General features: G+C 45.5%; 2 protein-coding genes across 7 annotated transcripts in view; both read left to right on the plus strand.

The window, feature by feature from the left end:
- Positions 1-27018, plus strand: part of LOC101283876 (zinc finger protein 551) — a 270119-nt gene that overhangs the window by 213207 nt on the left and 29894 nt on the right. The window lies entirely within an intron of this gene.
- ZNF671 (zinc finger protein 671) lies at positions 6953-24374 on the plus strand. 6 transcript variants are annotated; one of them, XR_007474250.1, is made up of 7 exons: positions 6953-7262; positions 15585-15646; positions 15958-16042; positions 16832-18302; positions 18410-18516; positions 18976-19071; positions 20964-21092. XR_007474250.1 is itself a non-coding variant. In XM_049703293.1 (5 exons), exons 1-5 carry the CDS (start codon positions 7191-7193, stop codon positions 23983-23985), a joined length of 1620 nt encoding a protein of 539 aa, XP_049559250.1. In that variant the 5' UTR covers positions 6957-7190; the 3' UTR covers positions 23986-24374. The 6 variants fall into 6 exon arrangements, 3 of the variants coding, with proteins under 3 accessions (XP_049559252.1, XP_049559250.1, XP_049559251.1); XM_049703293.1 differs by lacking the exons at positions 15585-15646; positions 15958-16042; positions 16832-18302; positions 18410-18516; positions 18976-19071 and adding exons at positions 21706-21828; positions 22442-23529; positions 23776-24374 and having other exon boundaries at positions 6957-7262; positions 20964-21090; XM_049703294.1 differs by lacking the exons at positions 15585-15646; positions 15958-16042; positions 16832-18302; positions 18410-18516; positions 18976-19071 and adding exons at positions 21706-21828; positions 22442-23792 and having other exon boundaries at positions 6978-7262; positions 20964-21090.

The following is a 27018-nucleotide window of genomic DNA, read 5'->3' on the forward strand; positions in this document are numbered from 1 at the left end:
TAAGGTGACAGGTAGAAATGCAAAAAAAAAAAAAAAAGATCAGCACCAAGGAATAACAAGAATGTGGAGTCAGGAGGATTTCAGTAGGAAACAGAGGGCTGTTCTCATAAGGAGATGATATTTGAGCACACAGTTAAAGGAGGGGAGGAAGGGAATTCCCTGACGGTCCAGTGGTTAGGACTCTGCACTCTCACTGCCGAGAGCACGGGTTCAGTAATCCTTGGTTTGGGAACTAAGATCCCAGAAGCCATGCAGCTCAGCCAAAAAAAAAAAAAAAAGGATCCACGGAGAAGAAACAGTCAGTACAATGTCCTAGTCCCAAGGTCCAGAAATTGGATGTGATTGTTGTTTGACATTAGTTTTTTTTAAATATTTTTTGATGTGGATCACTTTTTTAAAGTCCTTATTAAATTTGTTACAATATTGCTTCTGTTTTATGTTTTTGGTTTTTTGGCCACGAGGCATGTTGGATTTTAGTTCCCCAAACAGGGATCGAACCCTCACCCCCTGCATTGGAAGACGAAGTCTCAACCATTGGACTGCCAGGGAAGTCCCTGTTTGACATTGTTAGTGATATACTTTGGTGAATTTTAATAATTCATACAAAATTTGCCTACTGTGTGCACAGTTCCATAAATACGTCCATATGTCTCTACTGCAGACCTCCTTTCAACAATCTTCTCAACTTTTCCTTCCTTACCAGGGCAGATCATTGGCTGCTATCCTGGAATCTATATATATGGTCATCTTTGAATAACGATTCTTCCACACAAAATGGATGGCAAGATCATAGCATAACCCATTGGAAAAACGTTTCTACTCCATTATCTTTCAGGGACACCCTGAATGTGGCTGTGATGCGGCCACTGTTGATTTTACGTGCACCCATAAAACAAAATGAGCCAAGCAGAACCCCAGCTCAAGCTTTCTCCTCTCCCCTATGGCTGTGCAGGGCACCAAGACAGCCACTGAAGTGAGTTGTGACCATGTTGGTGGAGTCTCAACTACCTATTCATGCAGCCTAGTTGTGTTCTCTAGACCTGATCTGGCTCAATCCTGGCTGTACATTTCTACCTTATAATGGAATACAGCAGTGTCCGTAGACTTCATGACTTGGTTGGTCCAATCAGGGTCCTTAGACTTCATGACTTGGTTGGTCCAATAGAGCAACGACCCTCATAGTGGGTCGTTCTGGATGCATGGATATCTGATGTCCCCTACTCAAGTGTTCTGTTCTTATTCTGCTACAGTGACCCATCAGGAGCTGTTTCAAAATGATGTATAAATCTGCCCTGCAGATGGTACGGACTTCCTCCAGAGCCCCAGGAGGCTGCATTGTGATTGTGTGGCTGGTGCTTGAGAATACGATTCCTACTCAACTTGGGTGAAACTTATAGGATTTAAGCTATTATATTGTATGTTAAGTAGCTGAAGAAGAATTCACAGTGGCCAAAGTGAACTTCCATGTTAGTTGTTTTGAAACATCTGCTGTGGGACTGCTAGTGTTACTTCAGATAAAAAATTTGATTGACAATGTACCTCACTGAAACAGACAAAGCAAATGATAGAGACGAGACCTCCTGGGGCATAACCACTACACTCACTGACAGACTCCTTAAAAAGAAACTACTGGACTTCCCTGGCGGTCCAGCGGTTAAGACTCCATGCTTCCAATGCAGGGGATGAAGGTTCAATCCCTGGTCAGGGAACTAAGATTCCACATGCCTCATGGTGCAGCCGAAAAATTTAAAAAGAAAAAGAAAAAAGGGAGAAGGAAGGAAAGAAAGAAAGAAAGAAAGAAAGAAGGAAGGAAAGAAAGGGAAAGAAAGAAAAGAAACCACTGAACTGAACGACCTGAAGCCTCTTCACTGGAGGACCCCACTCCACACTGCTGAGAACTGTTCCAGACGGACACTGCCAGAGCCCTGTCGGAGCAGAAGGTGACCTTCCACTCACTCTTGTTGCGAGACCAGTTGCAGAACTGTTCCAGACGGACACTGCCAGAGCCCTGTCGGAGCAGAAGGTTACCTTCCACTCACTCTTGTTGCGAGACCAGTTGCAGACCTGGAGACAGCTGCTGGTGCTGAGATACCTCGTTCGCAGACGTAGTGGATGTTAACCCCTTTCCTATTTTCCCTACTTTGTGCTAATTGTGTGCAATAAACCCGAATGATTCTCGAGTTGAGTATTGGCTACTTTTGGTATATTTCCAATTCCGTGATTCTTACCTGGCCTTACTGCTGGGTCCTGCAATAAACATCCTATCTTGAGGAGGCCTTGGTAGCTGTGCAAGTTTGTGTTGTGCTGTTTTCATAACCCAAAATATAATGAACCGCTGGTATGGAGAGTCACGTGCTCAGGGTCTAGAGAGTTTCTGTTTCTGGGAGAGCCCAATGGGTAACTAGTCATTTGTTGTTTTGCTGTTTTAATGATTTATTTATAGAGTTGAGGAGGGCTAGATTTTTTTCATCAGAAGTTCAGGGGTAACTAATGACTATCATAAGTTGTCCAGAGACTCAACAGGGCATGAGATGGGGTTACTGAAGTTTCTTTAGTGCAGGAATCTCTGAGTGCACAAATGGGAGTGGCTGCTGATTTCAGTTTGGAGGTAAAATTTATAAATAAGAATATGTTGCCGGGCTTCCCTGGTGGCGCAGTGGTTGAGAGTCTGCCTGCCGATGCAGAGGACACGGGTTCGTGCCCCGGTCCGGGAAGATCCCACATGCCGCGGAGCGGCTAGGCCCCTGAGCCATGGCCGCTGAGCCTGCGCATCCGGAGCCTGTGCTCCGCAACAGGAGAGGCCACAGCAGTGAGAGGCCCGCGTACCGCAAAAAAAAAAAAAAAAAAAAAAAGAATATGTTGCCATCAAAAGTACTAAAAGATGTTGGACTTGTATGTCCATGATGAGTGTGTCAAATAAGTCTTCTTGGAGGTAGATGTCCTCAATGTAAGGTCACACCTGTGCTCCTGGAGAAAGGTGAGTACAATGATGATCCTGTCTGAAAGAATTGTGTGTGATGACAAAGCTGTTGATGTACCCGATGGGCATCCTGGAAAGGATGTATTGTGTCACTTCGGAGGTGAAGGCAAACTACAGCTGAGAGGCTGTTGATCTCAAGGGAATTCTCCCAGTTACCACACCACCTACACCAGGTTTTCAGCTCAAGCCTGACAACTAGTGAGCCTGGTTTAGGTGCAGAGGTGTCAGCTTCTGCTACTCCAGGGAGCCTTTATAAATAATTAGTCAGTTTGTCCAGGCAGACTTGCATGATGGGGAGAGATAGCATTGACTATTCGTCCCCTTATCCCTGCCAAGCATTGACAGGGGCCAGGTCCTGCAGAGTTGTCACAGGCCCAGCAATTTAGGGTAGGAAGATAAAGTCACTCTTGGAACAGACAGTGCAGAGCCTCACAAAGTATTGCCCACAGGACTTCCCTAGTGGTCCAGTGGTAAGACTCCAAGCTCCCAATGCAGGAGGCCCAGGTTCGATCCCTGGTCAAGGAACTAGATCCCGCATCATGCCACAACTAAGAAGCCTGCAGGCCACAACTAAGACCTGGCCCAGCCAAAAAAAAAATACTAAATAAATAAATATTAAACCAAAACAAAAAAAATCCAAATTAGTGCCCACGACTGCCAGCAAAAGGTAGAGCTTTCCCAGTGTTAAAATAAAAAAACAGAGATGAGCCTTGAAAATTCCACGAGCAGACAAAACCAGTTTAATCTTACAAAAACAGTGCTTAATTTAGCTTATTTTGCAAGACTAATTTGTCCTGGGTCATTTCTGGCTTATGCCTTCAGAAATTATAAGCAAAACTTGAACTGTTTCTCAAGGTTGGTGTGAGGTAACTACTGACCAATTTCCTATCATTTAAGAAAATTCTAATACCATAAGCAATCAATAAGATGAATAAACAGTCCCTGGTTTCTCATTATCTAAGTTGCTTTGTAACAATATACCCCTGCGTCTCATACTACATTTTGGTATGAGTGTTCCTCGTTTGCATACTGTCTTTTTGGTGTGTGTACAATAAACTTTCACAAATTACGGCTTTGGTGATTCATTGGTTTTACTTCTGTTATTCATGAACTTTTGACCTCAGATGGTGTTGCTAGTAATCCCTGAGCATCATGGGGCTCTCCTCCTGTCCCAAACTAAACCATTCTCTCCATGAGGACACTTGTTCTAAAAATAGAAATGCTGGATGTGGCACAGTAATGTCGCTGTGGCCACAAAAGTAAGGGAGAATGAGGCTTGGAAGGAAGAAGTTTATTTTGCTCACAGTGTCCAGAGGGGAGTTGTTACCATATGCCACCCAGTGCCATATTTCACCCAGGGAAAAACACCAGAGTTGTCAGGAGGCAGAAGAAATGAGGGAGGGGAAGGTCTACGCCAGATCCTTTATGGGGTTTCAAGGCAAAGGAAGGCAAGGGCAGAGTAAACAGTTTAAGATTGGGTACTTGAATAACTCATGTGAGACTTAGGGCACAGGGGTGATCTCTAGTTGCCTGGAGCCTGGCCCTGGGATGATTAGGGCAGAGGAATATTGTGGAATAAGATATGTAATATGGATTAAACAGTGTTCCTTGTTGAGTAGGACACAGTCACTGTCAATACAGGCAAGGGAGACATTGGTTATCAATAGTCTGAAACCTGCACAAAACACATAGCTACTATCGAAATTGAGAGGAGTCGTCAGTTAGATCCATTAAACTATAACTTGCTTAATAAATACTGAATTGTAAAATGCCTTCACTGATCAAATTTGCTTCAGTTGTTTCTATAAAAACTTGAATGTCATCCAAGCATCACACGGCCTAAACAATTAAGATGTTTGCCGGAGATTTTTTTCACGAACTTGGAGTCAGCTGGGTCCAGTTCAAGCTTGAGCCAATCAAGACTGATTGGGACAACAAACTCTTCAACTGGGCATGCACAAGTTATCCAATCAGTTACCATTTGACATCAGAGGGCCAAAGACTCCACCCTTAGAACATGCTAACGTCGCCATTTTCTGAACATGAGTCCCATGGAGAAGCATGTAGCTTTGTTGTGCAAAACCATGATTACTTCACCTTTTTCTTGTCTCTAATCACCTTCCCCCATGCTCCCCACACTTCAGGTTTATCCCATAAGTATTCAGAGCCTCTCACCTTCAGGGAGATGGATTTGCAATTTGTTCTGTCTCCTTGTTTGGCTGCCTCATGAATAAACCCTTTATCTGCTCAGCTTCATTCTCTCAGTTTTCATACTTCAGTACTCAGGCTCAAAATTACCTTTTTACAGCTATTGTAAATGTTTCCTCAGAGCTATTTTCTCCACTCTCTTCAAATAGCTGCAGAATCATTATCAGTAACTCTTGGGAATTTTTTTCACTGATAATGTCAACTCCCTGTGCAGATCCCTGGTGCACAACCCTGGTGATCACGTCACAGCAAGGAGATGACCTCATGGTGTCCCAAACATTTATCTCAGGTATCATATGACCCATTTTGGGCTCATGCTCCCAATGTGACGATGATGGTCACTGTTCAGGCAGGAAATAGCATTCAAATGGTAGCACTTCTTTTCTAAGAGGTCTCAGGTGTTAAAAGCAATTCTATATATGGTGGTATTGTTACAGACCAGAGTTCTTGGCCTTCCCCAATAAATAGAAATTGACTAGAGTCCAGACAAGAAATTTAGGCAAGGCTTTATTGAGGCCCCTGCTGCAGCAGGGGGCAGTGAGAACAAACAACAAGTTCCCTTGCTTGCCGGATCCCCAAGGGGGAGCAAGCTTGTTCCTTATATGGGGCGAGGGAAGGGGTGTGTCCAGGGGTTTGGCTGGAGGGGCGGCTTAGGTGTTTTGCCCACACCTTATGTGGTGCTGTATGCAGGGGGGCTTGCACAGTACCCTGCTCTTGCTCCCAACACCCTGTTTTTGCTCCAGGCCCTTCAAAAATGGCAGTTGGGTTTTTTTGGTCTCTTTGTATCTTTTGGTTCCAGAATTTGCCCCAACCGAGCGTGCACGCAATTATTTTCAGTCCCATACAGTTTCTTCGTATTTTGTTGCTTGAGGAAAGGTGTGTCCAGGTGCAAGAACTTCAGCACTGCAGCAAAGGGTCCCAGGTCCCAGCCCGTCTCAGTATACCAAGTAAGAAATATTACCTGGAAAAAAGTGCTGCTTCCTGGGATGAATACAATCACTGATTATACAGGCAGGAGAAAAGTTTTCTGAGGAAATCTATCTACTGGCTCCAGAGTACCTCAACATCCCTCTCTCTTCTTCCACTCCATGGCCCTGTCTGGAATATTTCCTCTTTTGTCCCTAACAAGAACTGAAAGTAACAACACTGAACCTAAAGCTTCAGTCCAAATGTATTTTTTTAACATTAAAAATACATTTATTTATTTGTTTTGGCTGTGCCAGGTCTTAGTTGCAGCATGCGGGATCTTTAGTTGTGGCATGCATGTGGGACCTAGTTCCCCGACCAGGGATGGAACACAGGGCCCCTGCGTTGGGAGCGTGGAGTCTTACCCACTGGACCACCAGGAAAGTCTCCCACAATGTATTTAAAAGGCAACAAGGTAATGGTTACTAGCTCCCAGGTATGAATGGACGAGAGAAACTTGGTGTGGTGTGTCCTTTTGGTTTTGCAGCTTTCCAGACAATCCGAAATAATATGACTCTAAACACTTATTTAATTAGTGCAGACAGCAATCCACTGAATCTGCGTGCGGGCCCTTGAAGAGGAGCTAAGCCTCGCCCATCCTCGGGAATTAGGTGTACCACTTACAAACTCCTTTTGTGGTACCCAGCCTTTCCCCAGGAGCTCAGGCCCAGGCCCTGAACCTGAACCTGTGCCTAGGCCGATGGTTCACCAAGAACTACATTACCCAGAAGGCTCTGCGCCACACGTCCAATGAAGACCCGGGAGAGGGGCGTTTCCGTGCGTGCGGAAGACGTCGGAGCGGGACTTCCGGCATCTTAGGCGCAACCAGACATTTTGTCGGTTCTTGTGAGGATCTAAGCGCTAGGGGGCTCTTGAATGCTTGGTCTGGACCGAGGGTGGAGGAATCGGGAAGACGCGTGAGTAGGCGTTGTCCCCGCCGCTCGGAGGCGAGACAAAGTTCGGCGGTGGCGACGCCTGCCTTGACCCTGCCGCCGGGGCAGGGCTTGGGACCGCGGTATCCAGGTCCTCAATCCGGATGCCTGCCTCTCCCTGCGCACTCCGCCCACAGACCCCGATGGCGGCGGCCGCGCTGAGGGAACCCCCTCAGGTACACGCTCCTCCTCCGGGCCCTCAGCGCCCTCACCCCACCAGACACTAAAGCCCCGAGTGCGGGGCGCCTGCTCCCGTGCCTGCAGCCCAGGCCCGGTGTCCGGGATTGTGGGGTCCCTGTTTCTGACAGTGTGATTGTGCGTGTGAGAGGGGGTCAGGCAGAGGGATCGACAGGTGCAAAGGCTTGGAAGTCGGACTGAGCCAGAGGCATTGGGGAGATCGGGGATCCGTGTCGTGTCAGCACCGAGCAGGATGTGAGGAGTCACACCTGGGTTGAGGAGTTGTACTTTCATTCTGAGGGCTCTGGGAGCCATAAGAGTTTCGAATAGAAGGAGTACTTGATCTGAGTGGAGATTTTAAAATTATCCCACATTTTGCGCTGGGCGAAACAGATTAGGTTGGGGCAGGGAATGTGAGGATGAATGCGTGGAGATTGGTAAAGACGCCACTGCAGCGGCTTCACGAAATGTTTTGACGGTGGATGGACTCGAGAGCCAGGAGAGGGGGAAGAAGTGATCAGGTTCTGGATTTATTTTAAAGATACCAACAACAACATTTCCTCCTGCATCAGATGAGGCTGTGATTGATAGTAAGTGAAAAAACAAGTTTTAAATTTTTTCGTTTTTGTTTTCATGGACATTTTGAAAACGGAAATCAGGAAGTCAAACTAGGGAGCAGGTTTCAGAGTGGACATGGTTGATTCTGAGATATCCCAGAGTGGAGATGTCACATGAGCAGCTGGACTGGAAGGTCTGGCGTTCTGCAGAAGGGGCTGGGTTGGAGATGTCCACAGGGTGTAGAGAGTGGTCTGGACTAGGTCAAGGCCTGGAGATCAGATTTAGGGGTAGCAATCCTTTTTTTTATATATAAATTTATTTATTTTTAAAATTTGTGCCTGCGTTGGGTCTTCGTTGCTGCGCATGGGCTTTCTCTGGTTGTGGTGAGTGGGGGCTATTCTTTGTCGCGGTGCGCATGCTTCTCACTGTGGTGGCTTCCCTTGTTGCGCAGCACAGGCTTTAGGCGCACGGGCTTCCGTAGTTGTGGCTCGTGGGCTCAGTATTTGTGGCTCGTGGGCTCTAGCGTGCAGGCTCAGTAGTTGTGGCACACGGGCTTAGTTGCTCCGCAGCATGTGGGCTCTTCCCAGACCAGGGATTGAACATGTGTCCCCTGCATTGGCAGGATGATTCTTAACCACTGTGCCACCAGGGAGGTCCCATGGGTAGCAATCTTAAGTATGTTATTTCAAATGGTCCTTGGGGTGAGACGGGAGGGCTGTGGATGGAGGTGGGGGGGGAGGGTGGGCATTTCTGAGACTTCCCTCCACAAAGGAGGGGCATTCTGTTTATCCAGTGTCTGCATGAGGAGAATGCTTTGTAGGGCACAACGAACCTGGCCTGGCAGAAGAAGATGGGGTGTCGTAAAATAGCTGCCTGATGACAGTTACCCTTGCTTTTGAACAACCTGTTGTAAGAGAAACACACACTGAAAATCTCCTCCAGTGCCAGGAGTGATTCCACTTTACTCAGTCTTGCCAAAGCCACAAAATCCCTCAAATGCCATATGATAGATTGTCCCAGCCTCTGTGTGTGTGTGTGTGTGTGTGTGTGTGTGTGTGTGTGTGTGTGTGTGTGTTTAATTAATTTTTATTGGAGGGTAGTTGCTTTACAATGTTGTGTTAGTTTCTACTGTACAGCAAAGTGAATCAGCTATATGTAGACATATGTCCCCCCTTTTTTGGATTTCCTTCCCATTTAGGTCACTGCAGAGCACTGAGTAGAGTTCCCTGAGCTACACAGCAGGTTCTCATTAGTTATCTCTTTTATACATAGTATCGATAGTGTATATATGTCAATTCCAACCTCCCAATTCATCCCACCACCACCCACTTTGCCTCCTTGGTGTCCATACGTTTGTTCTCAAAGTCTGTGTCTCTATTTCTGCTTTGCAAATAAGATCATCTATACCATTTTTCTAGATTTCACATACATATGTTAATATACAATATTTGTTTTTCTCTTTCTGACTTACTTCACTCTGTATGACAGTCTCTAGGTCCATCCACATCTCTACAAATAACCCAATTTCGTTCCGTTTTATGGCTGAGTAATGCATTGTATATATGTACCACAGCTTTATCCATTCCTCTGTTTATGAACATTTAGGTTGCTTCCATGTCCTGACTATTGTGAATAGTGCTGCAGTGAACATTGGGGTGCCTCCTTGTGTTTTAGTCTTTGTTATTTATTTATTTATTTATTTGGTTGTTCCGGGTCTTAGTTGTGGCAGGATCTTCGATCTTCATTGCGGCTTGTGGGATATAGTTCCCTGACCAGGGATCGAACCCAGGCCCCCTGCATTGGGAGCACAGAGTCTTAGCCACTGGACTACCAGGGAAGTCCGTCTCCTTGTTCTTGACTAAATGTTCCAAGGAGGACATGCTTCTTGCCTCACAGGAAGTTCTTACCAAAGAATTCCTCTAACAAGTTATCCCAACACAGGAAATATTTCTGCCCACACTTCTGTATACTATTTGTAAGTTTAATTAGTGTAGGAGAGGCAAAACTCTATCTCTGCCAATCTTAGGTTTTCAGCTGGGTCTCCTTAAGAAAAAAACAGACTAATGAGAAAAACAGTATATTAATATGTGCAGCACACAACACATGGGAGAAACCTAAACCAAAAGTAACTGGAATTGGTGACTTAGAATTCTAGTTTATATTAGTATCTTCGACAAAGAAGAGTAAATTTGTAGAAAAATGACAGAACGAAGAAAATCAGTTTTAGGCTTCCAAGGGCAGCAAGCCGAGAAGGTAAATATGGAGGAGGAACCTAATATTGTGTAGTTTGATTGCAGATTCCTTTGGTGCCAGTCTCTGGGCTGATAATCCTTCTCCAATAAAAGGAGAATTTATATCTTGCCTTTAGGTAGAAAAGGGGGAGCTTTTTCTGTGTTTGCTGTTTCTCACTGCCTTCAGCTCAAAATAATTTTTATGTCAAAGAGGCATATTTTGGGGTGATATTATTCTGATCTTCTTCATGAGCTACAAAACAGCCAGGAAAGATAGTTTGTGTTATTGAAATTCCTATATTATTCTCCCTTTGTATACTCTATCCAATTGATTTTATGAGAGAATTAAGCATTAGTTTCCCAAGGAATCCATTGTAGGTAGTGAACTGATTATTCTTCTATGCATTTAGACTGGTCCTAGGCATGTACTTTCCTTCGGGTATTTAAGACAGTATCCACTGAAACCATTTTCTGTGGGCACAAATTCTCTCATGGAACCCCATTTGAGAAAGGCTGCTAAAGATTATGGTCTCACCAATTCTATTGTGTATGGGTGGGTTTTCTTACACCAATAAGCAATTCTCCCACATCAGCTGAGTGTCCTATAATTCAAGTCAATTCTGACACTGTTTACAGAGAGATAGCATCAGATCCCACAGGTTAAGGTCTCAGTCCCATAAGACTCCCCCCACCCCACACACACCCTTTCAGACACCAGTCGTTAAGTCCATGTTTTCACCTGGGTTTCTGAACTGATTGGAGGTTCCAACAGCCTCCTTTTCGGGTTCAATCAATTTTCTTATAGTGGCTCACAGAACTCAGAGAAACATTTTACTAACTAGATTACCAGTTTATTATAAAAAGATATAACCCAAGAACTGCCACATGGAAGAGATGCATACAGGAAAAGGTATGGGGAAAGGGTGCAGAGTTCCCATGCACATTGCTCTTCCTGCATCTCCATGTGTTCGTCAACTTGGAAGCTCTCTGAACCCTATTCTTTTGGGTTTTTATGGAGGCTTCATTTCACAGGCATGATTGATTACATCCTTGACCATTGACGATCGAACTCAGTCTCCGACCGCTGTACCCCCTCAGAGGTCAGGGGGTAGGACTGAAAATTCCAACCCTCTAATCATGTGGTTGGTTCTCCTGGAAACCAGCCCCACCATCCTTTTGTGCTTTCCCAAAGTAACCTCATAAGGGCATTTTTATTGCTCTTCTCACTTAGGAAATACCTAAGGTTTTAGGAGTTCTGTGCCCAAAACCTGGACAAAGACCAAATACGGGAACTTCCCTAGTGGTACAATGGTTAAGAATCCGTCTGCCAGTGCAGGGGACACGGGTTCGAGCCCTGGTCCGGGAAGATCCCACATGCCGCTGAGCAACCAAGCCCGTGCGCTACAACTACTGAGCCTGTGCTCTAGAGCCCGTGAGCCACAACTACTGAAGCCCGTGCTCCACAACAAGAGAAGCCACTGCATTGAGAAGTCCGTGCACCACAACAAAGAGTAATTCCCACTTGCTGCAACTCGAGAAAGCCCACGTGCAGCAACAAAGTCCCAACGTAGCCAAATAAATTTATTTTAAAAATTAAAAGACCAAATACGTATTTATTGTTATAAATCATATTATTACACTGCTCTAGTAAACAAATATACATATATTCATAGAGAATTCATAAAACTTGAGATCTGTGTTGTGGCTTCATTTTCCCTTTGTGAATGTAATTTTTCAAATGTTCAACAGTGTAAAATCAAGATGAATGTGTATCTTCTGAATCTTATAATATTATTAATTATTTAAAAAAATTTTTTTTTCCGGTACACAGTCCTCTCACTGTTGTGGCCTCTCCCGTTGCGGAGCACAGGCTCCGGACGCGCAGGCTCAGCGGCCATGGCTCACAGGCCCAGCCACTCCGCGGCACGTGGGATGCTCTCAGAGCGGGGCACGAACCTGTGTCCCCTGCATCGGCAGGCGGACTCCCAACCACCGCACCACCAGGGAAGCCCATGTTATAAATCATATTATTACAATGCTCTAGTAAACAAATATACATATATTCATAGAGAATTCATAAAACTTGTAATCTGTGTTGTGGCTTCATTTTTCCCTTTGTGAATGTAATTTTTCAAATGTTCAACAGTGTAAAATCAAGATGAATGTGTATCTTCTGAATGTTATAGTATTATTATTTTTTTAAAATATTGACATATATCGTGAATTTTTAAATTTATTTATTTATTTATTTATGACTGTGTTGGGTCTTCGTTTCTGTGCGAGGGCTTTCTCTAGTTGTGGCAATCAGGGGTCACTCTTCATCGCGGTGCGCAGGCCTCTCACTATCGCGGCCTCTCTTGTTGCGGAGCACAGGCTCCAGATGCTTAGGCTCAGTAATTGTGGCTCACGGGCCCAGTTGCTCCGTGGCATGTGGGATCTTCCCAGACCAGGGTTCGAACCCGTGTCCCCTGCATTGGCAGGCAGATTCTCAACCACTGTGCCACCAGGGAAGCCCTGAATGTTATATTTTTAATATCATTTATATGCTTATTCTTTGTCTGATTTATCCCTTTCTAAGAAGATAAGAGCGAGTAAGTTATACATTTGTACCCACAATTCTTTTCCAGTTTTATTGCTTTAAATATCTCATATATTTAAATTATAGGGAGAGATTGTCAGACTGTATTAAATGCATGGGCAAACTCCATGCAATGTATAACAAATGATCCTTAATTACAAACATAAGTATATGCTAAAAGGAATGAAATGAAATAAGACATGAATATTAACCATAAGAAGGTTGGAGAGGTGGACTTCCCTGGTGGTGCAGTGGTTAAGAATCTGCCTGTCAATGCAGGGGACACGAGTTTGAGCCTTGGTCCGGGAAGATCCCATATGCCACGGCGCAGCTACGACCATGTGCCACAAGTACTGAGCCTGAGCTGTAGAGCCTGTGAACCACAACTACTGAAGCCCGCGCACCTAGAGCCTGTGCTCCGCAATGAAAGGCCACCGCAATGGGAAGCCTGCACACCGCAACGAAGAGTAGCCCCTGCTCACTGCAACTAGAGAAAGCCCGCATGCAGCAACAAAGACCCAACGCAGCTAAAAATAAATAAATAAATAGATTTATTTTAAAAAGAGGGTTGGAGAGGTTATATTAATATAAGAAAATGTCAACTTTAGGAAAAATAACATTACCAAAGATAACATAGGGACATCTTATTAAACAAGTAATTTAAATCAAGAAGATTTTTAAATGCTAAATGGGGAATTACCTGGTGTTCCAATGGTTAGGACTCTGTGCTTCTACTGCAGGCGGCACAGGTTCTATCCCTGGTCAGGGAAGAAAGATCCCACAAGCCATGTGGTGCTGCCACAAATGAATGAATGAATGAATGAATGAATGAATGAATATGCTAAATGTATTTGTACCTGAGAACAGGCTTTCAAAACTCTTTCAATAATTAATAGAATAGGCAGGAAAACCGTAAGGATATACAAGACATGACCAATATCATCAGCTAACTTGATTCAGTAGATATGTATAAAACATTACTCCAGTCTATAGCAGAATACACATTCTTTTCAGGTACACATGGTACATTCCTCCAAGATAAACCAAATGCTAGGGACATAAAATAATTTTCAGTAAGCTTTAAAATTGAAGCAGTATAGAATATATTCTCTAAATAAAGCAAAACTAATTTAGAAATTTTAAAATATCCTAGAAAATCCACAGACATTTAAATTTTAAAGAACTGTTAAGTATCAAAGAGTAAAAGAAATAAGGAAACCAATAGAAGATAAATTAGGAGCATATTTTTGTGAAACAGGCAAGAATAATTTTTGTTTTAACTTTTTTTTGGCCGTGCCATGCAGCATGTGGGATTGAACCTGTGTTCCCTGTATTGGAAGCACGGAGTCTTAACCACTGGACTGCCAGGGAAGTCACAAGAACAATTTAAATGTATCAGTAACAAGCAAAATATATTGTGTCGAAAATTAATGAATGTATTTCTTTTAGAATTGCAGCCTTCTATTCTGTAAAGCCCGTGACAGCCAAAATTTAAAGAGTGAAAGACTGGGGCTTCCCTGGTGGCGCAGTGGTTGAGAGTCCGCCTGCAGATGCAGGGGACACGGGTTCGTTCCCCGGTCCGGGAAGACCCCACATGCCACGGAGCGGCTGGGCCCGTGAGCCATGGCCGCTGAGCCTGCGCGTCCGGAGCCTGTGCTGTGCAACAGGAGACGCCACAACAGTGAGAGGCCCGCGTACCGCAAAAAAAATAAATAAATAAACAAAGAGTGAAAGACTATCTTCAATGTCTAAAACTGCCAAGGGATGAACACACAGGGCATAGGAGGAAATCGCATTAGTTAGAACAACAAATACAACTCCAACCTAAATGACCAAAATAGGAGCAATCAATGGAAGAAGGAATCAAGGTGATTATCAGGCATATGACAAGATTTACAAACACATTGATATTTTAGAACTGCATACCAAATACAACTGTCTTTACAGAACACATAATAGAATGTAAAGATGGGCTTCCCTTGTGGCGCAGTGGTTAAGAATCCGCCTGCCACATGCCGCGGAGCAGGTAAGCCTGTGCGCCACAACTACTGAGCCTGTGCTCTAGAACGCGTGAGCCACGATTACTGAGCCCACGTACTGCAACTACTGAAGCCCGCGTGCCTAGAGCCCGTGCTCCACAACAAGAGAAGCCACTGCAGTGAGACGCCTGTGCATCGCAAAAAAGAGTAGCCCCCCTCGCCACAACTAGAGAAAGCCTGTGCATGGCAATGAAGATGAAACACAGCCAAAAATAAATAAATAAAATTAATTAATTAAAAAAATAGAATGTAAAGAAAATTGTAAGACATCTGAAAATTTTAGTAGAACTATCCTCATGAAAATAGACATAAATATCATTAAGATAGTATTAGCAAGTAAAATTCAGCAGTGTGTAAAAAGAATTATATATCATGACCAAGAGAGATTTCTTTCAGTGGTGCCAGGTTTGTTTAATATTAGAAGAGCAAAGAATGTTATCCAACATATTAACAAGCTAAAGAAAAAAAAAGAAGAAAAATCATATCATATCAATTGATGCAGAAGACTCACTAGCATAACAATGTAGCAAAGTGCTGTGTACAGTTCTCTTTCTCTTTATATATATGTATAAATACACGTGTGTGTTGTAGACAGGGATATAGATGTAAATGAACTGTGTTCTATATGTTAACAATACACAGAAAGCAAAAATTGAATGATTAAAATTTACAAATCTATAGCATAAAAAATACTTAGGAATGAATATAATGAAACATGTACATGTTCTTTCATTATATTCATTCCTAAGTATTTTATTGAAAACTACAAAGTTATTTTTTCAGTATTACTGAAAACTTCAAAGTTTAGTTGAAATCTACAAAAACACTTCTGCTGAGGGAAATTAAAGATGATCTAGACGAATGGAGCAATCTTTTCCATAGAATTCAGTGACTGCACTTTTTCCCTTTTCCCAGGGTTTAGTGCTCACTTTGGACCCCAGTATCAAGTGGTGGAATCCTGTTGGAGACTGGATCTGGTAAGCTTGAGTCATGGGAATTCAGGCTGAGCTTCCACTTACTACACAGATCCAACTGGAGCCAGTTTACCTGAGGATAGTTGGGGGAGGGGGGGTCTGGTGGGGGTGAGGTTCTGGTTCCTGGAGGAATTGAGCACCTGAAACCCTCTGAATCAAGTCAAGAGAATGTGGATGGTCAGGAGTCATTTTCTGTCCTCCATTGGGAAGGGTTTGAAGCACTGTTGGAAGAATGACCAGAGGATGTCATGTAATTCCCCAGGTAATAATCTCAAAAACCATGTGCTGTGAATACTGTTATTTCCCCGTTTCAGAAATGAGGGGACTGAAGCTTGGAGGAGTGAGGCTTTCTGCATAAGGTACTATAATCAGTAATGGGGTTACCAGCTGCAAACCCAGGTAAGCCTCCCCCTAGAGCTCAGCCTGTGAAGTCAGACACTGGACACCATGTGCTAGATTGCATTGAATTTGAAGCCAAACACAACATGATTGGTTCTAATGCAAGTTCAAAGATTGTGAATTTGAAAGTAAGATATAGAAGAATTATGCTACAACCCTATGCTGTACTTACTCCTGAGGGAAAAATTTTTTTAGATTATTTATTTATTTTATTTTGGCTGCATCGGGTCTTAGTTGTGGTATGTGGGATCTTTCATTGTGGCGTGTGGGTTTCTCTCTAGTTGTGGTGCGCAGGCTCTGTAGCTGTGGCACGTAGGTTACAGAGCATGTGGGCTCTGTAGTTTGTGGCATGCAGGCTCTCTAGTTGAGGCACACGAGCGCAGTAGTTGTGGCGCATGGGCTTAGCTGCCCCACAGCATGTGGGATCTTAGTTCCCTGACCAGGAATTGAAGCCTCATCCCCTGCACTGTAAGGCGGATTCTTACCACTGTACCGCCAGGAAAGTCCCAGGAAAATATTTCTTAAACTGTAAATCTTGAATCATCTTGTCTAGAACATATCCCTAGTGCAACTGGCTACCTGAAATTGATAACATCATTCTGTATGTGTGATTATTTTTTTCTTGAAATAATTTTAAATGGCACAGATTGTACACTGCTATCCTGTAAAATTTTAAATCATTCCTGTTAAGGCTACTCGTAGGTTCAGGGTATGTGTATGTGAATTTTTTCTTTTTCTTTTCTTTTTTTTTTTTCGCGGTACGTGGGCCTCTCCTGTTGCGGAGCACAGGCTCTGGACGCGCAGGCTCAGCGGCCGTGGCTCACAGGCCCAGCTGCTCCGCGGCATGTGGGATCTTCCCGGACCGGGGCACGAACCCGTGTCCCCTGCATCGGCAGGCGGACTCTCAACCACTGCGCCACCAGGGAAGCCCTGTGTATGTGAATTTTGACAGACGCTGCAAGTAGGCAGCCTTGACTCACCTCCTACCACATGGGTACCTGAGAGCCCAGGTTTGTGATGATAAGGACCATGTATTCAGCACTAATCATGCACCTTGCACTGGTTTAATCACTTGATACTTAACCTCACCAAGGTATGGGCACTATTTTTTTCTGCTGTTTTAGTGAATGGACGTTTATGTTTGAGGAATATTTAAACAATTTCACAGAGGTCTGCTAGGGAGGTTTTATCTTCATTTTACATTTCACAACATGGAGGTGAAACTGCTGGCCTTGGGTCCCAAATTCGGAAGGATGAGGCTGGGATTTGCAGGCTGTGAACCTCCAAAACAGCTAGCGTTGTATCACGCTCAGGATATGAAGCGCGCACTGGAGATTTTATATGAAGCCGACCCCCACCGGAGGAAAACTGCTGACCGCAAGCACGTAGACCCCAGACGGGTTGAAACCAGAAGATTGCTGATGCTTGAAACTTCACCTTGATGCCAACCAATCTGAGAATTGAACACAAGTGGATCATGCACCTTGCAGCCCCTCCCTCACATGGCCTTTAAAACCTTTGTCTCCTAAGCAGCAACTTGGAGATGGTCTTAGGACATTAGTTCACCAGCTTCCCAGATTGCTGGCCTCCTGAATAAAGCAACTTTTCCTTTTCCACCAACACTTGTTTGTTGAGTATTGGCTTTTCGAGTGGCGAGCAGCTGAACTCGGGTTTGGTACCAACCTCATCCAGTTAAAGAGACTCTGAGGTATGAAATGCAGCCTGAGGCTTGGGAGCAACTGGCAGGCTAAGACAGTAGGCACTCAATTCCTTTGCCTTCCACCTTCTGACCACAGGCTGCCCCTCAACACCTGGTGTCGAGGTGGAGACTGCAGTACCCAGAATTCTCAGTGCCACAGGGTGTCAGCTCTCTGCCAATCATGGCCCAGGAGAGGGGCCTTTTTCTGTGAGCACTTCACTTTGGGGCAGGTCTTCCGGTACCCCATCTCATTTCTGGGGTTGTAGAATCCTGGAGACGGGAATAGCACCTCCATCCCCTGGTGTGATATGGGCTGTTCCCATCCCTTTTGCCCACAGGCTCCAATGACAGTGGGCAAGCTGATAGCTGAGCCCTCACCTTCCCAATATGTGGGATTACGTGTCTTTGCTCTCCCCTGTCCCAGCAGTTGTGTCTGCAGGCTCTGAGGAGGCAGTCTCCGTCTAAGCCATCGTTACATGGAGAAGTTTCTGTAGAACCCAGAAAGATGAGGTATGGAAGGCGTCCCAGGCATGTTCAGATGCTTGGAGTTGAAGCTGAGCTGTGAGTGTCCAACAAACAATTAGTCTCTTTCCTTTCTGGGGGAGACAACATGGGGACAGGTTTCAGGCCTGAAATGGCCAGCTGAGCGTCTTGCCCTCTATTCTGAGGATGATGGGAGCCATGGGGAAAGTGGAGCAGAGTCTCAGCAGTCTTCCTCTGGCAGCAGAGAGAACAGACAGTGAAGGGCTAGAGTGATGGTGGAGACGGAGTGATGGTAGGTGTGGAAATTATTCACATTTATTCAGAGCTTGCTAATAGCAAGGGGGTTGGGCATCATCACTTCCTTTGGCTGAGGCTCGAGGGCAGGGGAGGGGGAAAGCTGACTGGCCCCTAAGTTGGAAATGGGTGTAAAGGGAAGAGGGCAGTTTTGGGGTTTTTTAAAATAAATTTATATATATATTTATTTTTTGGGTCCGTTGGGTCTTTGTTGCTATGCACGGGCTTTCTCTAGTTGCGGCGAGCGGGGGCCGCTCTTCGTTGCAGTGCGCGGGCTTCTCATGGTGGTGGCTTCTCTTGTTGCGGGGCATGAGATCTAGGGGCACGGGCTTCAGTAGTTGTGGCATGCAGGCTCTAGAGCACAAGCTCAGTAGTTGTGGCGCACGGGCTTAGTTGTTCCGCGGCATGTGGGATCTTCCCGGACCAGGGCTTGAACCTGTGTCCCCTGCATTGGCAGGAGGATTCTTAACCACTGTGCCACCATGGAAGTCCCAGGAAGGCAGTTTTTATGAGATTTCTGACCATTTCGGTTCAGTTGCTGCAGAGGTTATAGGTGAGAATTTTATTTTTATATATGGTCACACCACAGGGAAATCAGGGAGGAGACTACTGCAGCAGTCTAAATGAGCATTGATGGGCTGCACCAGAGTGATTGCTGTGAAGGTGGCACAGAGGTTGTGTTCTCATGCTGATACTTTACTAGGGCTGATTTTATTTTCTGAAGTGGATTGTGAGAGAAGGAAGTAAAGGAGAGATGACCCAAAGCTTTGGGTTTAGCTGCTGGAAGGATGGAAATGCCAGCCACTGAAATGGGGAGGTCTGTTGTAAAGTTAATTTTCAGATAATTAGGTGTAGGAAAGTTGTGACTGGTGTGGGGACAACATGTATGTGATAAGCAGCTTAATGACCTCCCAAAGATGTCCATTTTCTAATCCCTAGAAGCTTCGGACGTGTTATCTCACATGGCAACAGGGACTTTTTTTTAAATGTTTATTTATTTATTTGGTTGTGCTGGGTCTTAGTTGCAGCAGGCAGGCTCCTTAGTTGAGGCTCACTGCTCCTTAGTTGTCCAAACTCTTGGTTGCCGAACGCATGTGGGATCTAGTTCCCTGACAAGGGAACGAACCCAGGCCCCCTGAATTGGGAGCGCGAAGTCTTAACCGCTGTGCCACCAGGGAAGTCCCGCAACAGGGACTTTATATATGTGATTAAGCTAATGATCTTGAGATGGACAGATTATCCTGGGTTATCCCGTGGACCCAGTGTAATCACAGGAGGATCAGAATCAAAGAAGGAGATTTGAGGAATGAAACAGATGTCAGAATGATAGTTGCTGACTTTGCCGATGGAGGAAGGGGCAAGGACTCAAGGATGCAGGAGGTTTTTTAGAAGCTAGAAAAGCTAAGGAAACAGATTCTTCTGTGGAGCTGCCAGAAGGAATATAATGCTGCTGACATCATTTTTTTTTTTTTTTTTTGGTCTTAGTTTCGGCAGGCAGGCTCCTTAGTTGTGGCATGCAAACTCTTAGTTGTGGCATGCATGTGGGATCTAGTTCCCTGACCAGGGGTCGAACCCAGGCTCGCTGCATTGGAAGGTGGATTCTTAACCACTGTGCCACCAGGGAAGTCCCAATCCTGCTGACATTTTGATCTTTAGCCTAGTGAAGCTCATTTTGGACTTACAACCTCCAGATGTAAGATGATAAATTTGAGTTGATTTAAGCCACTGAGCTACTAGTGATTTGTTACAGCAGTAATAGGAAACTTAATACAGTGTACAACTGAGAAATGGAAGAGGGCTCAGAGTAACTGAGGTGTGCATGTGGTTCTGGGTGCCCATGATTTGAAGAAAGGAAAAGGGCCAGATTGGGAGGGTTTTAAAGCAGGAATGGGGGCTTTGGCAGTGGGGGCCACTGGAGGTTTGGGACAAGATAGCATCCTGATTGTATTGCCAAGTGTTCTCTCCATGTTGTGTACAGAGTGACACCTGGGGAGTCCAGGGTAATGTCTGTGGTGTGGGCCAGAAAGTTGGTTTTAGGTAGCTGAAGATGTGAGGCAGGCATGGTCCAAAGAGTGATGTGCAGGAGAGGAGGGAGTGTAAACTGATTGGCCTAGGACCCTGTTGTTGGGGGCTTAAGTGAAAAGAGTGAGCACAGGTTTAGGAAGTATGTCCAGGGAGTATGCTGTGGGGTTCCCCATGGGAACTGGGCCAGGCTCAGAGCTTAAATGGCATCTATCTCCCAACCTGCTTGTTGTTGCTGTGGGCTGACACAGTGATCACTGGGGGTAGTCAGGAGAGAGAAAGGACCGATGGTATCAATGCCTGGTACTTCGTTTGACTTGGGGACCTCGGGACATGGGTGAGCAAGACATTGTTGTGCGTAGGTAGAGTGGGGATACTCACTTGAGACACTTTTCACGGACCTTGCTGTCCCCATCTTTGCAGGGCTGTGCCATCTCTGAGGACGTGTTTGTGTACTTCTCCCGGGAAGAATGGGTGCTCCTTGATGAGGATCAGAGACTCCTGTACCGGGATGTGATGTTGGAGAACTTTGCACTTTTAGCCTTCCTGGGTAAGACCCTCACACCAACTCCATCTCCTTTCTCCTTTCCCACAGGGACCACTCTGTCCTTCCCACACAGCTTTCTTGCCATGTTTCCTGGAGTAGGTGCCATGGCTGCCAGGGCTATGCTCGATGGTGTCCTCACTTCTTACTGAGCAGCCCCGAAGCCACGCAGCAAAAGGTTTGGGGGTCACAAGACATAGTTTTCCCAATGGAACCCATAGTCTTGGTCACTTCCTGGGCTGGTGAATCTGTCTAGAATTATGACACCCCTGTGCCCAAGGTTCTGCCCCCTTCCTCCAGGTGACATTTTCTGGGGCTCCATTATACCAGGAGTTACAGGCACTCACATAGTCACTACTTATGTAGACCCTTGGATGCTTCCTTCATGGTTCTTTTTGTAATAATTATAATTATTATTATTATTTTGGCTGAGTAGTGTGGCATGCAGGATCTTAGTTCCCTGACTAGGGATTGAACCCACACCCCGTGCAGTGGAAGCACAGGGTCTTAACCACTGGATCGCCAGGGAAGTCCCAGTAATAATTATTATTCTTTAACTTGTGGTCTGTCATAGGGTGGGTTTCTCTGAGCCAGTACTCACCAGTGCTGGGTTTCGCTTAGGAATTACATCCTCCAGATCATATTTAGTCACGCAGCTGGAGCAAGGGGAGGAACCCTGGATGCCTGCCCAGGTGGATATGACTCCAGCCACAGAGAAAGAGGCTCAGAAGGGACCTGGACCTGGTGAGTGGACCAAGGAAGGGCATGATGTCAAGGTTGGGTTAAAATCCAGAGATATTGACTGTTTCCACTTGTGTTTGATTTCAAGGCCTGTGGACACACAATGTTTCTACATGTCCTTCCCCATTCTGGACACTGTGACTTATTTATAGTCTGACTTCTAGTCCCTGGCATCCACCTTGCATCCATTCCTCCTTACTGCTCACTCCGCATTCGTCTGCAACATTGGCCTGCACTTAATGTGTCACGAGATGTGCACATATCCTTCAGTAATCTTTGAACACCAGCTGCTTACTTGTGATTGGAGTTTCCTGGGCCTGGACATGCCCTTCTGCCTAGCACTCACCTGTCCCAACAGCCAACGTCCTACTGGAAACTGTTTGCTCTATTCTGTCCTCATTCTGCCCTCATGTCCTTGCCTTCAGGAGGCCTCCCCCATTCTGTGACCTTCAGAGGCCCTGCACTGCATAGCAATCCCTTCCTCAACCTATCCCTGCCTCTCTGTCCTGTAAACGGTCCCATGGACTTATCCTCGGTGTGTCAGATACATTTATGATGGGGTTGTCCCCTCCTTCAAAGTCAACATGCATCTCATTGGGCACTTCTCTGCTTTCAGGTTGTTGGTGTGGAGTGGAGGCTGAGGCTGTTTCCTCTGAGCAGAGTGTTTATTTAGAAGGAGTGTCACAGTTCAGGACTCCTGTGGCAGGTCTGAAAACCCACCCATGTGACATGTCTGGCCCAATATTGAAAGACCTCTTACATCTGACTGAATACCCATGGGGGAAAGCCAGGCAGGAACCACACATATGTGAGGCACATGGGAAGCAGTTCTGGTTCAGTGCAGACCTTCACCAGCACCACAAGCAGCACAGTGGAGAGAAATTCTTCAGGAGGGATGAGGGCAGGGACACTGTGAAAAGCTGCAGAATCTGTGTGCCAGAGAAGACCTACATACATGGTGAGGGCAGAGTGGACTTACCAGCCACCTCTGGCCTTCAGCACCAGGTTTCTCATGACAGAATGAAGCCCCATAAGAGCACTGAGCTTGGGGGAGCCCTTAGCACTGGACAGAAGCTTCATAAATGTAGTGAATGTGGGAAAGTGTTCACTCGGAAAGACACACTTGCAAGGCACCAGAGAATCCACACTGGAGAAAGGCCTTATGAGTGCAGCCAATGTGGGAAATTCTTTAGCCAAAGCTGTGACCTTTTTAAACATCAGACAGTCCACACTGGAGAAAGGCCTTTTGAGTGCAGTGAGTGTGGGAAGTTCTTTAGACAAGTCTCTGGTCTTGTTGAACACAGGCGAGTTCACACAGGTGAAAGGCTCTATCAGTGCAGTAACTGTGGAATATTCTTTAGCAGCAAGTCTAACCTCATTCGACACCAGGAGGTTCACACAGGAGCAAAGCCTTATGTGTGCAGTGAGTGTGGGAAAGAGTTCAACCGCAGACACACACTGGTTCTGCACCAGAGGACTCACACTGGAGAAAGGCCTTATGAGTGCAGGGAGTGCGGGAAGTCCTTCAGTCAAAGCTCCCACCTTAACGTACACTGGCGAATTCATAGCAGTGATTATGAATGCAGCAGATGTGGGAAAGCCTTTAGCTGCATCTCCAAACTCATTCAGCACCAAAAAGTTCACTCTGGAGAAAAGCCTTACGAGTGCAGCAGATGTGGGAAAGCCTTCACCCAAAGGCCAAACCTTATTCGGCACTGGAAGATTCACACTGGAGAAAGGTCCTCTGAGTGCAGGGAGTGTGGGAAGGACTTCAACCACAGACACACACTTGTTCTCCACCAGAGGACTCACACTGGAGAAAGGCCGTGAGAGTACAGTGAGTGCAGGAAGCCTTTTAGCCAGCACTCCCAACTTGCTGTACACTTGAGAGTATCTAGCAGTGCTTGTGAGTGCAGCAGACGTGGGAAAGCCCTCACCCAAAGGCCAAACCTTATTCGGCACAGGAAGTCCATGCTGGACAAAGGCTTTAGAGTACAGGGAATGTGCTGTCTCCTTGTTCAACCTAACAACTGTCCCCAGAGTGAAGCCCTGAATGTGGGTTTTGTGAGAGAGCCGTCAGTCAGAAGTGAAACCTCATACATACAAACATCCACAACAGGAAGATTCCTGATGAGTGCCACACACGTGAGGTTCTTTTAGAAGCTGTGGCACACGTTCTAAACTGCTTAGTGCCTTTCCCAGTTGGTAGAAGGCATCCTGCTGTTCCCATCTGTCAAAGTCCCACAGGGTGTGTCAGTTACAAGCTTAGTCAGGCAGACCTCTGCCATCTCTCCAGTCCCTGGAAGGAGTCATGACTGGCCTCAGTGGCCTACAGGGGGCCTCATTTTCACCCTTTGACTGGCTTAGGTGTGGAAAGAATCAGCTCATAAGATGGGCTCTCCAGGGAGCTTGCAGAGATTTACCTTCGTGTATTTCTTGGTCTCATTGTGGATGTATACAGTCTCCAAGTCCCGGAGCCCTGGAACTCTGTGTCCCACATTTGCTCGTGTTTGTACAATAATAAAGTCCTTACTCTGAGCTGCCTTTAATCTTGAGGGCTCTGTTCATTGTGTGGAGTGTGTTGAGGACACAACTGTGTTCTACCAACATGAAATGATAAACAGATTTTGTGGGAATCCTTGGTTTTCTGTGCTTCAGAGAGGACAGCATGATGGCAAAGAATAGCTGTCCACTATTGGCCCAATTTGCATTGCTACCCATGACCTTCTAGGAATGACTTCAGGGCTCTGTGAGACATACCATGTGGCCTGGAGGCTAGTTTTATTTGTGGGTCCATAAGTAAGTATGAAGGAGAGCAGTTGGTCCCTTGTTCCTATAGAATGTTTCATATTCCCAAGCATTATTAAGAGGCAGCTGGCCTCTGGTACCTGCCAAGGAGCCTGAGTTCAGAATTCGGTAGGCAGGTGTCACTGGCTGGAAGACCTACAGGAGCCAGGTGGAAACCATATGGTTCAGAAACATTGGGTGTGAATAATAAGTAGTTGGAGAGATTACAACACCCTAGAGAGATATACCTGCTAAAGGTACCTGCTAAGATATTCTCCTGCTATGGCTGTGTAGGATGAGAAGGTACAGAAATTGTCAGGACCTTCAGAGCTATTATCTATCTATCAATATCACTTGCAGGACAATCTATAAACATTTTGTGGATTCCCTTAGATTCAGTGAATCAAGTCAAGGCTATTGCTGTGCAGGCAGGAAAATGGTTGAGAGAATGGAGATCTAGGATTCCAGAGATGTGGGTTTTGTGACTTATCCAGTGTTCTTGGTGACTCCCATTGAAAGAGGTTTATTATAGGGCTGCCTGTAGGATTTAGCTTGTCCTTTCTATTTTCTTAAGGTGGACTGTGTCATTTATTTGAGGACCCCCTTCTAATGTAGTCATTTATTCTGTAAGTTTCCCTGTAAGTAGTACTATATCAGCAGCATCCCATAAATTTTGATATATTGTGCACTTGTTTCATGTAAGGTAGAATTTGTTTAAAACTGGACTGGAAAAGTTCTAACTTTATCTCTAGGGACTTCTGAATATCTGACTTTGACCCTTTGCTAAGATAAGGACAGCAGGATTTATTTTGTGTTGTTTAATATCCAAAAATCCTGTGACAACACTAGGGTCACTTTGATTGCTAATGGTAATGTTTATGCAGTCTGGCTCGACTGTTACCAGAAGGTCATAAAAATCCCTGCTGGTATCTTCTGACTTGAGCTCTCCTCAAGCCACAGTTCACCACTCAGATGTCTGTGGCTTAATTTAGAAGTGAATCACAGCACTGTGTGAATAAGAGTCTGGGAAACTGCCTGGAGGTCTCTGACCCCCAATATAGTCTTGCATTTTCTTTGTCTTTCTATGTCACATGCTTTGCTTTATTTTTTTTGTCCGTGCTGTGCAGCATGTGGGATGTTAGTTACCGAACCAGGGATTGAACTGCGCCCCCTGCAGTGGAAGCGGGGGGTCACCAAGGAAGTCCCTCCCATGCTTTGCTTTTAAGAAAACTTCATAGGAGTCCGCTCTGTGGAGTCTTGAAAATATCTTCAATTATAATACTTGTGGGGACTTCCCTGGTGGCGCAATGGTTAAGAACCTGCCTGCCAATGCAGGGTACACAGGTTCGATCCCTGGTCCAGGAAGATCCCACATGTCGTGGAGCAACTGAGCCTATGCGCCACAACTACTGAGCCTGCGCTCTAGAGCCTGGGAGCCACAACTACTGAAGCCTATGCGCCTGAACCCGTGTCCCGCAACAGAAGTCACCACAATGAGAAGCCCGTGCACCGCTCGCTGCAACTAGAGAAAGCCTGCACGCAGCAATGAAGACCCAACGCAGCCAAAAATAAATAAATTAATTAATTAATTTAAAAAATACTTGTGAAAGGTTTGCACTTGGTGATAAGAATAGAATATTTGATATGACCCCTTATTTTAATTCAAATAATGACTAAGTGGTTGTTGTGCAGAAAGAAAGACAGAGGGTGGTAAGGAAGGATTTTTGTTAACAGGCTGGTTTCCAGGGCATCCCTGGGTTGAGTTTGCACAAGAGCTGCACTCAAGACTAGGAGGAGAAACATATGTGAGATGTGGAGTCTGTAGGTCCTGCTAAATGGATTGCAAATGAAATACACTGAGGGGGACTTCCCTGGCAGTCCAGTGGTTAAAGACTCCAGGCTCCCAGTGCAGGGGGCGCAAGTTCAATCCCTTGTCAGGGAACTAGATCCTGTATGCATGCTGCAACTAAAAACAAAAACAAAAAGATCCTGCAGGCTGCAAGGAAGACCCCGCACAGCCAAATAAATAAATTTAAAAAAAAATACACTGACGGGCTTCCCTGGTGGCGCAGTGGTTGAGAATCTGCCTGCCAATGCAGGGGACACGGGTTCGAGCCCTGGTCTGGGAAGATCCCACATGCCACGGAGCAACTAGGCCCGTGAGCCACAACTACTGAGCCTGCGCGTCTGGAGCCTGTGCTCCGCAACAAGAGAGGCCACGATAGTGAGAGGCCCGCGCACCGCGATGAAGAGTGGCCCCCGCTTGCCACAACAGGAGAAAGCCCTCGCACAGAAACGAAGACCCAACACAGCCATAAATAAATAAATTTAAAAAAATACACTGAGGGGATGTCAGCCAAGAATATGGTTCCTTGGCTGCTTCCCACCCCCTATTCTAGCAAAAAT

Source organism: Orcinus orca, chromosome 20 (assembly GCF_937001465.1).
Source record: "Orcinus orca chromosome 20, mOrcOrc1.1, whole genome shotgun sequence".
NCBI lineage: Eukaryota > Metazoa > Chordata > Mammalia > Artiodactyla > Delphinidae > Orcinus > Orcinus orca.